Source organism: Phycodurus eques, chromosome 22, assembly GCF_024500275.1.
Source record: "Phycodurus eques isolate BA_2022a chromosome 22, UOR_Pequ_1.1, whole genome shotgun sequence".
In the NCBI taxonomy this organism is placed as follows: domain Eukaryota; kingdom Metazoa; phylum Chordata; class Actinopteri; order Syngnathiformes; family Syngnathidae; genus Phycodurus; species Phycodurus eques.
In genome coordinates, this window is record NC_084546.1 from 1,217,073 (window position 1) to 1,232,330 (window position 15,258).

The window sequence follows — 15,258 nt, forward strand, 5'->3', positions numbered from 1 at the left end:
AAATGACACGCTTTTCTACGAGATCATTGTTTCACGACCTTTATTGAGCCAACGAAGCACATATTTTACATTAGAAATTTCTTGCATCACAAAACGTTTATCCAGTATACTAAATTCGTGATCTTCTCTCAATTGACTCCCAAACTGACAATAAGTGGAAACAAAGATTAATTCTTAAATCGAGTGGAAGACAATTGAATTGTTCTGTCTGTCACTATGGATCGCCGGCATATATCGATGAACAAAGATCAATGATATTTAGCGAATAACTCAACACTTTTCAATTTTACAACTTGTCCACTGTTATGTCTGCTTGCACTGTCAATCTTGTGTTGCAAGACCCTTCATCGCATCTTAATTTCCTTCTTCTGGAGCAAAGCGCCACACATTCCATCCTGTCAGGATCTGAGTTTTTGCTGACAAAAATACTCATAATAATATAAAGCTCCATTTTTTTTTAGACAGTTCATTCTGGGATTCCCAGCATATGATTGACAGCTTGGTGGCGCTACGGTCTCTGAGCCAGGCGACTCTTTCCCTCCTCTTGCTCGGCCAGCTTGATGTGAGTGTACGACAAGATTCCCACCAGAGTACAGAGGATCCCCAAAGCCTGAGAGCGACATGGAACCACAGACAGTCGGTTGGAAGCAAATACAGCAGTATCTTGAATTTGATTTGTTCTGTCACTCAAATCAACTTTCCCCATTGATATGAATGGAAATACCATTAATCTGTTCCAGCCCACCCCCCCCAAAAAAACATTTTGTAACCTTTTTTAAAATTAGAAAAAATAGCACTGTATCGTATTGAACTTTATTAAAACAAAGTAATAACATAAAATGTAAAGAATGATTTTCTTTCACTTCACTGAAATTCATCTTTTTTTTTTTGCCTTTTTCACCACATTTTCCTCACATTCTCCATCTTTTCATGAACAGAGGTCCTCTGGTTTGAAATGACTTTAATACTCTTGGCTCACATTAAGCTTTTTTCGACTACTTCTGCTTCAGTATTAATGTGATATTTGGTATTATTGGGCAACTAGTCTGGGCGTGAACATGGGTGTTTTATTGCAGGGAGGATCAAATGTAAATCAGATAAGGGTGTGATGCAGGAATGCTCCTAGAAGGGTGCACAAGGAGGCGGCGGGGAACATCTGTTGGAGACGACAATGACTGCGTGGGGGTTGCTGTTCACTTTATGAGCAGCAAGAATGCGGAGCCAGCGGCAAACGGCCATCATTCTGCAGAACAATGACGACGTCAATGGACCACGGACCAATCAGACGATGACGATTCCATACTTCCTCTCTGAGACTTTGTTTAAGTCTGGGGCAGGAACAGATAGTTTTGTTCAGTCTGCGCTGTCTCTGCTGAGGCTACGATAAGCGGAGCTGCTGACCCAGAGCTCTGAAAAATGTATAGACTCCTCTGTCAGGAATAACTTGGTTGACTTTTAACACGTCGTTACAATTGTAGTTCTTTCACGAAAACGAACACGCATGGAACCTCGAGAGTTGATAGGTGATATTAAAACACAGGTTCCTTTAGTATGGTACATAACATAGAAGTACTACACTTGTAGTGCTCCGCCAAGTCGACTCAACGCACACCTCACTCATGTTTTTCTATGATTTCAAGCTTTAATTTGATGGACGTCATCTGCTGCTTCTTCTTGGCATCACTTTCGTAGGGCCCATCCATCCATCCATCCATCCATTTTCTGAGCCGCTTCTCTTCACTTGGGTCGGGGGCGTGCTGGAGCCCAGCCCAGCTATCATCGGGCAGAAGGCGGGGTACACCCTGAATCGGTCGCCAGCCAATCGCAGGGCACATATAAACAAACAACCATTCGCGCACACATTCACACATTCACACATGACAGCAATTTAGAGTCCTCAATCAACCGAGCACGCGTGTTTTTGCGATGTGGGAGGAAACTGGAGTGCCCGGAAAAAAAGCCACGCAGGCACGGGGAGAACATGCAAACTCCACACAGGCGGGTCGGGGATTGAACCCTTGTCCTCAGAACTGTGAGGCAGACGCTCTAACCAGCCATCCACCGTGCCGCCCAAAAGACATTAATTAAATAAATGAATTAATAATAATAAATAAGAGCACTAAACAGTTCCCTCAACACTTGATACCTTTACTTTCTGGTGTTTGTGAGCTACAGTTACACAAATAGCGCTTTGAGGTTTCAGGCTGAGGGAGCAGTTTGAAAGCCTCCTGGAGAGATGTCTCGTTATAGCATTTTTCTGTTGTCCCAAAGCTCGCGATAGTGGGACACCGCAATTATGACAACTCCCTCCATTTCTCCCTTTGCCGTTTCCATTCCAAGTCTGCCAAAATAGCATTCAGAAATCACTCCGCCAGCCCCTCTGCTCTTGGAGGAGCTCTCTGACGTCACCGAGGGCGCGTTGCATCGAATATCCTCCGCACTTGTCGCAACACAGAATTCTGTGGTCGCGCCCCCTCAGCGCATAAACAATGAACGGGAAAGTCGATGGTATGAAGTCAGAAAAAAAGAATAATAATTGACCAAGAGACCGCACATCATTGGGTCACTCCGAAGTCAACGTGTCACTGTATGATAACAAAACATTTCAAAGTAACGCAGGAAGTCTCACTTGGTTGAGTGACAGCGGGTCCTGGAAGAGCACATATCCTCCTACGAGGGTGATGCAGAATTTGAAGTGGCCGAACATGTTGTAGCTGGAAAGTTTCCGGTCAAGGCAAACTCGGAAAGTGAACATGACTCCGAAACCCCCACCATAAAAATACAAAAATGTACATTTGAGAATAGGGTTCGCTGAACTTCCCCTGAATTTTTGAATTTGAAATTCTAAGTTTGAATTTTAGTGTCCGAGTTTAACTTTTCATTTTTAGCGGTGGATTTTTGGAGCATTAAAATATTGCATTTTAAAACAAATTGTGAAAAAATTAAACATCTCCAAAAATTGAGGATAGGATCCCCCACCCACCAAAAAAAAGAAAAAAAATTCACAAATAGGCTAATTCACCAACGCCGAATCGCAAATATACGAGGGTTCACTGTAGTGCCCCAAAAAAAAAAAAAATGTTATTCATGCTCTTTGCTGCTGTAACTCAACTATCTTTTTTCATTGGGAAATGAAATGTCAGAATTTTAGTTACAAATATTTTCGCAAATATTTATTCTCAACTCCGGCTTGCCACCTATTGTAGAAAGTACATACTGTAGTACAATGAAGGTAATGTTCATTTTCATATATAAACGGACAGCAGACTGGAAATGGCCCCTCTCCTGCAGTTTGCGCAACCCTGACTTAAGGATACGTCACAGCTGACGTGTTTCCAATGATCCAGTAGATGGACAAGTTGACCAGGAAGGCCACCACTCCGGAGAGAAACACGGTCACCTGGAAAACAAGACGACGCGGCCAACCTTGAAAGCAAAGCCCCGACGTTCGGCATGAAAAGCAAACGACGTGTGTTGAAGCCAACCAGAGCAGAAAGAGACCACGGTCCAAATATTCCTCCGTCTCCCGTGAGCGGCTCAAAGAAGGGAATAATGGCGAGCAGGAAGCCTGACGAGAGAGGAGCCTGGTAGTACAGCAGCTGCATGGAGTTTACTTGGAGCTCATGTTGTTTTGCTCCTACCCACTGAAACACACACGGAGTGAGCGCTTCACTGTCATACTTACAAAAAAAATTCAATAAACTCATTTCAAAGGGTAAAACATTTGAAATAGTTCAATAAAAAGATAAAATAAAACTAATATAAAAAACGATGAAACATTTTGAAAAATGAAAAGATAAAAAATGGAGAAAAAAAAAAAGAGTTATTCACTTCCAGATGTGCTAAGGTCGTGTTTATTCTGTAGCACTTAAGTTGAAGTCAAGATAGTTGTGTCCAAAAAAAAAGTAAAAGAAGTACTAATTCCACTCCTTAACTAAAAGTAAAAAAAATAAATAAAAAAGTACACACTGAAATGTAATTAAGTAAATACAAAAGCAAAAATGAATTTTTCCCATTAAAAACATACAGTAGCCGTTTTGATAATTTGGCACAACAAAAAAATAAGATTTTTTTAACTTCACAAGCTGGTGTCTTTTTAGGCAACGCAGTCGCTACAAATCATTCTTAAAGCTGACAACGTCAACCAATTCTCTTAAATAAGCAATCGAAGGCAAATATCTTGCTTCTTCTTCTTTTTTTGACGTCATGTCATCCATGGAGGTTGAAAAAGGTAACAAGCCTATTTTGACAAAGAAAGAAGTGGAAAGTACAGACACCTGTTTTCAAATGAAGTGAGTAGGATTCAAAAGTTGCCGGAAAAATGAATAGTCAAGTCCAGTAAGACAGCATTTGGACTTTGTTACTTGCCACCACTGTTCATTTGAGAAAAGCAGAATTGGAGTTTCGCTTGCTCACCACTTGGTAGAGTGACGTCACCAGAACACCCAACGTGGCGAAAAGCGTCCCCAGCACATTGAAGCGCACGTCGTAGTACGAGTTCAATATCACACCGAATGTGATCGGGACCTGCACAAGTTCAAACACAGAACAAGACAGCTGATGTTGAGCAAGATTTACGCCTTGACTTACGTGTATACCCCAACAAGTCTTCTCCGTTCCGACCCATCGCTCGCTCGATTTTTTTGCTTTGTGTCGCAAGCAGAAATAGGAATGTATTCATTGTTTTGCGCGTTTTCTGTCCTCCTGACACATGGGGGATGATGATGTGTGTGTATTGTGATTTCTGTCAAAGGTGCACAGTGTACCAGTACAAAAAAAAAAGTACAGCAGTACCTTGTCATCAAACTCAAAATTTGGGGATCATGATTACACTATGCACTTATTATATTGAATTGTGATGCTAAAATAAACATAAGACAAAAGATTTTGGGAGATTTTTTTTTGGGGGGGGGGGGGGCTGAAATGGATCCATGGCATTTCCATTCATGTCAGTCAAGGTATGCATAGTGAAAGGTCCTCAATGAAAGGTCCAAAAATAAAGCTCACCAGCGTGAGTTTAATCTTGGTAGAGAAGGTCTTCTTGTAGTAGCTCGACTGGATGAGGATGATGACGGGCGTGGTCATGGATTTGGCCAGCTGGTACGTGCCGATGGAGTTGTTCTGCAGCGACAAGTTGGTGAAGGCCACGAAGCCGCAGAAGCTCAGCGCCAGCCACGCGATCCTGCGCAGCGGCAGGCTCTTGGGGGAGAAGACGTCCATCTTCTGGCACACGTACAACCCCAGCCAGGTGACCGCAAAGTGGACCAGGGTAAGGGTCATGTTGGGGAAGCCGTAGCGCACGTAGATCCACTTGTTGATGAACACGATGCAGATGGAGGAGAGCAGGTTGGCCAGCAGGCCGGCCGCGAGGCGCCGCGAGGCAGAGAGGTTGAGCAGCTTCCCGGCGGCCATGATGCGCTTGAGGTTTTCTCAACAACACGGTCAAACTGCACAGGGCGATCCGGTGGGTGCAAAAAAAAAAAAAACAAAAAAAAAAAACAGAACAAGATTCAAATTTGCACTCACAGGATTTGTGTAACTGTAGTGTAGTGGAGGCGCATGTGTGAAAGAGGTCAAGTCAGCAGAGGACAACAGAAAGACAAAATAAAAAAGTGGAGTCAGTGGCAACCAGTATCCCCAAAAATGGACTAAAGATTCCATCCATTGTCTTTACCGCTTCTCCTCACCCGGGTCGCGGGCGTGCTGGAGCCTGTCCCAGCTATCTTCGGGCGGGAGGCGGGGCACACCCTGAACCGGTCGCCAGCCAATCGCGGGGCACATAGAAACAAACAACCATTCGCACTCACATACACACCTACGGGCAATTTCAAGTCTTCAATTAACCTACCGCGCACGGGGAGAACATGAAAACTCCACACAGGCGGGCTGGGATTTGAACCCCGGTCCCCAGAACTGTGAGGCAGATGTGCTAACCGGTGGTGCTACGTGCCGGCTGCTAAAGACTCAACAAATAAATTTGAAAGCCTTGTGTCAGTTTAAAAAAAAAAAAAGAAGCTGGGAATTAAAAAGAGAACAGTTTGGATTGTTGTTTTTTCTTCTAGTAGGTCCAGAATTGAAGTTAATTGTCTCCCCGCTCATGAATTTCCAAATATTTCATGCACAAAACACAGAAATATCCACTTGTGACAATTCTATGCGTCCTTAGACAAACGGAAATGTAGCCGGAGTGATTCCAAATACATCTTGAGCACCCCGTAAAATTGCTTCTTCTAATGTGCCTCCCTGTTCATGACCAATTTACATCTCAGATAAAAATGCAAATAATGGAGGATTTTGCATTGGGAGGCAAGGAAATGGCCTGAAGTGTTTATCAGAGTGACCGAGAATTCAAATGTTGATCTGTTGACAAGAGGACAAGGAAGAAGCAATTCTGCCACGCAGCCAGATTTTTTTTTTTTTTATAAATACCTGGGGTCTTCATCTTCTGGGGGCTGCTGTCACACTAACTATCCCCAGATCGGATTGACGATCGGACCAAACGTGGTGAAAGTTCCAGGTCTTTTCCCGGGATGCTCAAACCTGAAAGCCCCGAGCCAGCTCCACGCCGCTTGGGATTTTCTGGAACTTTTGACGCCGCGTAGCTCGATCCCCGAGCCCGCTGAATTCAGCGCTCAGAGTCCGGATTTCAAACTCTGGAAGAAAGCCTGCTCTGTATTCCATTTCCGGGTTCTTCTTCTTCTCTTGGTGTTTAATGGTGGTTGGCAAATAACGTTTACGTACACAACCGCTACCGAATGGTCTGAAGTGTGGCGTGTATTTAAACATTCAAACAGTAAATAAACTAGATTTATATAACTGAAAATGAGATAAAAATTCCTCATGCATCTGCGTTTCAACCACAGCGACACCAAGGGGCTTGAGCACACACGGCAGTCAAATGTCCTCAAATCGAAAGATTAAACCAATACAACGAGTAAAACGAGCCTCCTCAGGCGTCTTTATTTATTTTAGGGTTGTAGAACGTTTATAGTGAATACTTGCAACATGGACTGTATTTTATCTGAAGTTATGCACGTTATAACACATTAGTGCTTTCGACAGTCGAGTGGGCTACTTTAATCTTCCCACGAAGAAGAAAGAAGCTAGTTGAACCTCGTGAAGCGGGAAGTGACAACTTGCTAAAATGGACTGGTACGAACATGTTCACTTTTTAAACCTCACACAGTTGTTACTTCTTTTAAGATTTCGTTAACTGTGTTGAGAAAACATCGTTGTGTTATTCTAAAGGCTTTTGACGAGTCGACCAGTTATTTGAATTTGTTAGCAAGTGCTAACGCCCCCCGTTCACATTGATCGGAGATGCTAACAGGCTAATATTGTGTTTACAGCAGTGGCCAACTTCTATACATCTTTTGGGCATCAAAGTTCAGAATGATTAAACTCCCCAAAAAATTAAATAAGCTCGCAATAGGCTAGTTACCTGTGCATATTTTTTTTGCCGTTGTAGTAATTTACAGGTTGTCCCCTGTCGAGAAATGACGTTTCTAATAACATATTATTCAGTTCATAGAATATCAACAAAAAACATCAATAGTACTTCCAACAATGATAAATGAATAAATAAATGAAATGGTAGATGATTGCCGTCAATTTCCTACGTTTCCAGACTCTAGGGACACCCGGTACATTGTCTGTCCCTGAGAACTATTTTTATACATTTTTGGGGGCGAGAGTGATTTCCTCTCAAAATGGTTCTGACTGTTTTTCTGTTTGCATACTTGCTATTTAGGGGTCAAAGTGAGCTGCTGTCTCCTGTGGTCCGAGATGACGTGGTGTCAGACGCTGCACGTCGAGGGAGTCGAAAGGTGGCTTGTATCCTGAAAAACTGTGTGTGTGACATTGATGATGCCTGACTCCATTTGGCTTTCATGTCACACTGTGTTGTTGTTTTCCTGAGCGCCGCTGATCTCAGTCCACTCACCTGGCAACGGCAGTCGCGACATTGCCACGGTAACGCCGGCCCGCTCCCTGTCGAGGAACACACCTGCTTCACTCTTCAGACAAGCTGGTAGGGCAAAACCTATGGGAATTGCTAAGGTTGGAAACTTTCCATGAGTTCATATAATGGGTATTTTTATAGTTATGCTTACTTCCCAAATTCTTCAGCCAAACTTCCTTTTTTCTGGAAACTGATTGGAAATGTTCCACCCCTTTGCAACCCCAAATGTGAGATGTCTATTCAGATGAATTCAAGCCTCATTTCCGGTTTAATTTCAAATCCTCTCCCTGCAGTAACTCCCAGGGTTCCAGACCTTTCTGCCATTTTTAGTCCCGTGGGCCGAACCCCACACTCCGCGCACACACCGAGAAACGCACTCGGCAGTCTGGTGAGAAAACAAAATTGATCACCTCTGAATATTATTAAGCAGACGAGTTGACTGACAAATTGCTGAATATGACCAAGAACCTTGTTGCTGTGTGTAGAATTTGGATGACAGCGAATGGACTAACAGCATATACCCGTCCCCCATGTTGGAGAACAGCAGCTTCTTCACCGAGGACATCCCCCACCTCAGCTCAGCCCTGCTAGGGGACGATGACCCCGGAGAGGCTGGTGAGTGAAACCAACGCACTCCGTCTCCTGTCACGGTGCGGTTTCCGTCTGATGCTTTGGTTCTGGTCTTTGCAGCGGCCACCAGTCTTTTCCCAGAGTTCCTCGCCTCCTTTTTGAAACATTCCTCCTCTGCCGTGTTCGAGCTTCTGGAGGATTACCAGACCCTCTGCCAGGACAAGGTAGCTAAGCGGGGATGCGAGTAACGTGACTTGACTTTTCTTCAGTTTTTTTTTTTTTTTTTACCTGCTTGGCTCAATTTGATTGGTCAAATTGAGTCAAACGTCACTAGTAGTTCCGTTGGATTGGTGAAACTGAGTCACGTAATGGCACCCGTGGCGGAGGTCTCTCTGATAAACAAACATCACACAAACAATAATAGTTTCATAAAAATAAAAGTAGTTAGTAGAATGTAGCTCAATGCAACGGAGTAAAAATACTGTTTCTTCTCAACAAAACTACTCAAGTAAAACTAAAGAGTATGTTGAATTAAAACTCCTCTGACAAGTACAATTTCTCCAAAAGATTCCTCAAGTAAATGTAATTGAGAAAATGTAGCGCTTTGCTACCCATGTCTGGTTGTGACCATGCAACTTAGTACGACTTGCTTGATCCGAGTTTGACTTGTTTGAACTTTAGTGACAATTTTTGCCACTCGGGACTTACTTGAAGGGATAAAATGTGAGACTGATCTATCACTTGCACAAATGGGCCATATTCCACATCTTGCTTTCGGTGTTGCAGGTAGAAGCCCTCCAGCCGCTAGTGCTACGAGCGGGTCAGAGCAGTAAGACGGCAGGAGTGCGCTGGCTCCTGCAGCAGGAGAGCCACTCCTGGAGACTCGTCTCCTCCCTCTACAGGTGGACGGCCGTGCGCCCGCTTCCCGTTGACGGCGCCTCGCATCTGACTCGATCTGACCGGCTCCTCCCCGTCTCTCTTTCTGCAGAGATCGCGTCCAGTTGGCCCTGGAAGACGACATGATGGTCGACGCTGCTGTGAGTGACTGACTGCTGACATTAAACACGTTGTCATGGCAACACTCTCTCTTGATGTTAGGCTTGCCAATGGGTGGACAATTTCCATGGGAATTTTGGAAGTATTCCAAACTGGAAACCTTCCATGGTAATTAACTGGGAGTTCAGGGGAATTTATTTCATAGTCATATGGATTAATTGTGTGTGCAGATTCCCAATGAAAGTGAGAAGGTGGTGGTGAAGCAGCTTTTCCAGCACGACGCCATCGTACGTCAAAGTCAGGTAACGACACTTTTGAGCCCAGTGTTGTCGTTTTCGTGCTTCGCTCACCGCGACCTCCCTTCTCACTTCTAGCTGGTCGTTGATTGGCTGGAGAACATCGCCAAGGATCAGATGGGAGACTTTTCAGACAACATTGAGTATTACGCTAAAAATGTCTGCTGGTGAGTTCTAGCCTGTCTGCTTTTAAGGTTTTTGTGAGTAAAGGATGCATTCCAAATCCTCCCTAACCTACACACCAAATATACAAATTAAACCTATTAAAAAATCCTTTTCAAAGTATTGCTTAGTAGTACAAAAATGTTCAACCGAGCCTTAAATTAACAAATGTCCGCCAACTCAATGCTAACATATAATGAATGCTAAACGCCACAGACGGGCTGACAGAAACTGGCATCGACATTGCGGTACTTTGACATTTTTTAACACACACGGAGCAGCAGTAAAGTTTGTGTGTGTTAGGGAGAACACGCTGCACTCACTGAAGCTGAGAATCAAGAGCACCAATGTCTTCGCCGTCCCTCTGGTCACTGAGCTGGTGAGGCCCGTTGCCATGACGACACCCGAGCTGACCCCAGGCGCGTGACGTTTAACGTTTGCTTTCAGGACCCGGACGCTCCCCTCCGCCAGCAGCGTCCCCTGGTGGACCTGGACCGGGAAGACGACGTCCGTCTGCTGAAGAACCTGTTCACTCTCATCCGGGCCGGCATGACCGAGGAGGTATTTAAAGGGCCAGCGCACTCCCATCATTTGATGGGTTAAAAATGGGGTGGGAAAAGTATGGCTCAAAAATATTAGTCAACTCAATCTTTACATATACGTAACGTTTTTCATTCATTTTATTAAATGATTGTTTTGTGTGTTGTAAATTATGATTGTAAATTATTAATTGTACATATACATTTAACATTGTATATTTTATTTGATTCACATGAATACAATTAAAACAAAAATGATTGGTTAGTAAAATATGCTATTTCCCTCCCCATTTTAACAGCACTTTGTTACAGCTGTGGTTGTTAAAGTGTTCTCGAAATAAAAAAAATCTCATCTATGAATGACCTGGTCCATCGGTTCATTTTCAAAATATGCTTTAAAAGCCCTGGTTTATAATAATAAAAGCTCTTATGTTGTTGTTTTTGCATGTGTGAAGGCTCAGAGGCTGTGCATGCGCTGCGGTCAGGCCTGGAGAGCAGCCACTCTGGAAGGCTGGAAGCTCTACCACGATCCCAACATCAACTCTGGTCCTCTTTCCCCTCCGTAAAACAACTTACCCGCTGCCTCACGCGGTCATGTCCTTGACCTCTCTTCAGTACATTTGTCTCCTCTCTGCAGGCAGCGTAGAGTTGCAGCCGGTTGAAGGAAATCCTCAAAGAGGCATCTGGAAGGCCTGCACCTGGAGGATGGCCGAGGAGGTACGCGGGCACACACTGGCAGGAAATTTCAAGAACTGCCAAAAGTGCACTAAAGTTGAGTGTCTTCAACTTTTGAATGAAGCAAACAATCACAGTGTGTGTTCTCCAGGAGCAGATAAACCGATATGAGCGAGCCATCTATGCTAGCCTGAGTGGAAATCTGAAACCTGTAAGATGCGACAATCACACGTTTCTGGTTTGCTCCAGTGTGCTAAGATGCTAAGCTAACTGTGTGTGTGTTAGGTGCTAGCTGTGTGTGAGTCGTGGGAGGACTGCGTGTGGGCGTACTTCCGAGTTATGGTGGACACGCTGGTGGAAAAGCATCTGATGTCGTTGGGGATGGCCCACGAGGAAGTGGAGACGTTGCCGCAGGAATACCTGGAAGCCAAGTACGATACACACACACACACACACACACACAAAGTCAGTCGTGAGCTTTTTCAACCGAAGGAAGTCCCTCATGCTGTCACTTGTCTCCTCAGCTGGACTATGGAAAAGGTGTTTGAGGAGCTCCAAGCGTCAGAATCAAAAGTAAATCACTGAATGTGATTGGTTGTTGTGAAGGTTACATCGCCGAACCCACATGATTGATGCGTGCGTTTGTGTGTGTGCAGAGGGTGCTGGAGGAGACGCAAGAGCACTATCATGTCATTCAGAAATTTGTCATACTGGGAGACCTGGACGGTAAGATCCCGTCATCCTCTTCAGCCGTGAGCACTCGGAGGACCTCGCGTAAGTGGCAAGATGTTTCTTGCAGGTCTTCTGGAGGAGTTTGGTGATTGGCTGACAGCATCCAAGCCGCTCCCCTCGCATCTGCTGCGCTTCATGACTCACCTGCTGCTATTCTTCCGCTCTTTGGGTTTGGCCCTGAAGGTAAGCAGTCGGAATCCTCCAGATGACTGCTACAGGGTGTGATGTTTATTTAACACAGTGCTGTTTTTGTTCATCAAAACAAAACATTTTGGGTTTTTTTGGGGGTGGGTGTCATTTGTAACATGTCTGTGTTGAAGGAGGACGTGTGCGTGGATGTGCTGAAGGCGTACGTGACCCCGCTCATTCGCGACCAGCGCACGGACCTGGTGGCGAGCTACGTCAGCCAGCTGCCGGCCGACCTGGCAACGGCTCAATACGCCGCCTTCCTGGAGACAGTCAGCCAGTCGGAGTTGCGTCCTCGCTGCTTGCAGCTCGCCACGGAGGCCGGTAAGAGCGGAAACTGGATTTTAAACAGCCAGCGGGGAGACGGGCACATTTGGAGTCATTTTGTTTGTATAGGTTTGGATGTGGCTGCTGTTACCAAACTGGTGGTGGAGACGGTGAGAGAGCGAGAAGACGCCGAGTTCACGCACCACAGGCAGACTCTGGAAATTGGAACCACAAAGGTTGCTTTTGAAGCTAAAAACCACCAAGTGGTGTTCTCCATTGTGAGGGTGACCGAAGTTGTGCTGCGTTCTTACAGGACGACCAGAAGAAGATCGACGTGATCGACTGGCTTTTGTTTGACGCCGCCCACCGGGCTGAAGCCCTGAAGCAGTCCAACGCAATCATGAGAAGATTTCTGGGTAAAAAAAAAAAAAAAAAAAAAGGATTAACGTGTAAAAGTTGTTTTGCAATAATAAATACATGACTCTATATAAAATATAATTCTGCACCGATAATCGAATTTTTTTTTTTTTAAACCGACGACCGATAATAGATCAATTTAAAACTGGGTAAACTTCAGGGAACTATGTATTCATTTACATTTTCAGTGAACTTCATAACAGAGGCGGATAACTGAAATATTAACGTTTCATTTATATTGAACATTTGGAAAGCTTTATTTAGTGTAGAAAGCAGTTTATTTGTTGAAGTTGTCATTTAACTTTATAAGACATGCTCCTGAGCCCGGGAGTTCCCTGCACTTTGATAGAATTTCAAAACAAAGATGTCAGTTGTGTAAGATTTAAAAAAAAATATATATATATAAAAAACTTGAAAATGTTTCAAATCTGAAAAGCTGTCTAAAGATGCTGAACGACACTTCAAGTTAATTGTGGGAGTTTGTGTTATTCAAAATGTTGACGCAGCTCTGGAGAAACACGATGCGGCCAAGGCGGTCTTCTCCAAAGTTCCCGAGGATTCCATGCGACAAATCTACTGCCAGGCGTCTCCTCTACCCGCCGAGGATGACAACGCAATCAGAGAGCATCTGTGCATCAGAGCCTACCTGGTCGGTGTCTGCCGTAATCAATGACTTTAGTCCTCGCTCTCTCGCACCACACGTCTCCAGATGCGAGGCAAAGTTTGTCACTCCCGGTTGAAGTTTCCTGGAGAACTGACACAAAACAGAATCAAACACATTGGAAATGATAAACACCGAAATGTTCAACCAAACTCTGGAATAATCAAAGTATGTTATGTTACAGTTAACCTATATTGCGAAATGCCAGAGACTCACGATTGGAAATTAGCATTGATGTTTCGTTAATTCTATACTTTCAAACAACACACATGGAGCAGCAATGCATACAGGCAGCATACTGTCAGACAGTGACAGTTTCGCTGACAGAGCCTTACTCACAGCGAAACGGAATAGAAGGGCGGGCTAAAAGACACTTCGCACAGACCTTAGTTTTTATGAAAGATGAAATGTTCTTCCAGGAAGCCCACGAAGCCTTCACCGACTGGTTCAGTCACAGTAGTTCCGCCCCCCAGAAGCCAACGCCTGCACCGGAAGTGAAATTCACCGAGCAAGTAGCCAATGAGATGAGAGAGAAAGAGTACCAGGTATGCGCACCTGAGGAAATCACAGATTTTTTTTACAGGTACGATGTATTCAAAATGCGCTTGTGACGTCAGGCCGCGCTGTGCGCCTGGTCAGGCCGCTTGGACGTCCTGACCGAAGACGTGAAGGAAAGAATTTACAACGTGCTGCTGTTTGTCGACGGCGGCTGGATGGTGGACAACGTGCAGGTGGGCAAAGCTTACCGACTGGCTTTCCCTACGTGTGAGCGAGCGGGAAGGATATTTGACGGTTTGCTGAATTGTTTTGTCAGGATTCCGAGCAGGATGCGGCGCGCAGCCACCAAATGTCGGCGCTGCGCTCACTGTGTCTGCCCCGCCTCACCTTCCTATTGCTCAGCGTGCTGCAGAGCTCCTCCAGACACCAGGAGGCGCTGCGGCTCGCCGACATCATCTCGGCCGACCATCACGGCCTCTACAAGGTGACCTTGCTGCTGTTTCTGGCATTTTGCGTCTTGTTTCGGGCTCACAGTTGGTTTGTGCTTTTTCAGGTGTTTTCTAAAGACGAGCTGAGACGATTTGTTCAGAAGTTGAGGGAGTCGTCCCTGTCGCTGTTGGACCAGGGACTCGACCCGCTCGGCTACGAGTTACAGCCGTGAGGGTCCCTGGATTGTTTTGGTTGTCCATATTTTCCTAATAAAATATCTGTTTTGCAGCATGGGTTGGTTGTTTGAAGTGGAGCGACTGGCTCTGCAGCCAAAACGCTTGTTCTTTGTTTTATAGGATGAGAGGTAATGAATTGGTTAACAGCAGTTGGCATGGAGCAATCATCTGTGCCAATATTTGGAATTTGGACGCTTTTTTCTTTTAGTTTATTTTTTAAAGTCCGACGTCCGATCAGGGATCGATTTAAATCTAGGTAAACTTCAGGGAATTATTTATTAAAATGTTCAGTTAACTTTATAAGAGATGCGGCTGACACTGAGAACTCCCTGCACATTTTGTTTTTGTTTGAAATAAAAACAAAGAATTGAAAAATTAACATTTCAGTTCTGTTGAAATTTTGGAAAACTATTTACTGTAGATAACATAAGGGAGCAGTTTGTTTACATTTTCATTTAACTTGATAAGAGATGCTGCTGAGGCTGGGAGCTCCCTGCACTTTTTGTTTGACCCTTACAAATGTCATGGGGGAGAAACGTATTCTTTATTGCGTTGGGAAAAATCAAGATAAGAAGATAAGAAAAACAAGCAAGCTGCTGTTGTAGCTCGCTCCAGGACATTCAACTGACTGGCC

General features: G+C 44.6%; 2 protein-coding genes and 1 long non-coding RNA gene across 4 annotated transcripts; 1 reads left to right on the forward strand and 2 right to left on the reverse strand.

The window, feature by feature from the left end:
• Positions 1-23: 23 nt before the first annotated feature.
• On the reverse strand, positions 24-9,528 carry slc35e3 (solute carrier family 35 member E3). The gene is made up of 10 exons (XM_061667812.1): positions 9,239-9,528; positions 8,819-8,922; positions 8,112-8,741; positions 6,430-8,041; positions 5,008-5,447; positions 4,417-4,527; positions 3,486-3,644; positions 3,318-3,400; positions 2,630-2,714; positions 24-610 (listed from the first exon to the last, which is right to left on the reverse strand). The coding sequence occupies exons 5-10, from the start codon at positions 5,410-5,412 to the stop codon at positions 509-511; spliced, it is 945 nt and encodes a 314-aa protein (XP_061523796.1). The 5' UTR covers positions 5,413-5,447; positions 6,430-8,041; positions 8,112-8,741; positions 8,819-8,922; positions 9,239-9,528; the 3' UTR covers positions 24-508.
• On the forward strand, positions 6,884-14,873 carry nup107 (nucleoporin 107). Of its 2 annotated transcripts, none has more exons than XM_061667810.1 (27): positions 6,884-7,152; positions 7,751-7,833; positions 7,934-8,029; positions 8,254-8,348; positions 8,446-8,575; positions 8,651-8,754; positions 9,317-9,432; positions 9,519-9,567; positions 9,757-9,828; positions 9,901-9,989; positions 10,288-10,363; positions 10,432-10,545; positions 10,979-11,069; positions 11,161-11,240; positions 11,350-11,409; positions 11,484-11,629; positions 11,723-11,771; positions 11,855-11,924; positions 11,998-12,112; positions 12,247-12,440; positions 12,513-12,619; positions 12,697-12,799; positions 13,307-13,449; positions 13,881-14,006; positions 14,079-14,192; positions 14,276-14,443; positions 14,513-14,873. In XM_061667810.1, exons 1-27 carry the CDS (start codon positions 7,145-7,147, stop codon positions 14,618-14,620), a joined length of 2,706 nt encoding a protein of 901 aa, XP_061523794.1. In that variant the 5' UTR covers positions 6,884-7,144; the 3' UTR covers positions 14,621-14,873. The 2 variants fall into 2 exon arrangements, with proteins under 2 accessions (XP_061523794.1, XP_061523795.1); XM_061667811.1 differs by having other exon boundaries at positions 6,885-7,152; positions 11,998-12,113; positions 12,251-12,440; positions 14,513-14,872.
• LOC133397200 (uncharacterized) lies at positions 10,313-14,157 on the reverse strand. Its single transcript, XR_009767558.1, has 5 exons — positions 13,847-14,157; positions 13,447-13,554; positions 12,695-12,795; positions 11,100-12,598; positions 10,313-10,473 (listed from the first exon to the last, which is right to left on the reverse strand). It is a non-coding gene; the product is annotated as an uncharacterized LOC133397200 (long non-coding RNA).
• Positions 14,874-15,258: the final 385 nt, after the last annotated feature.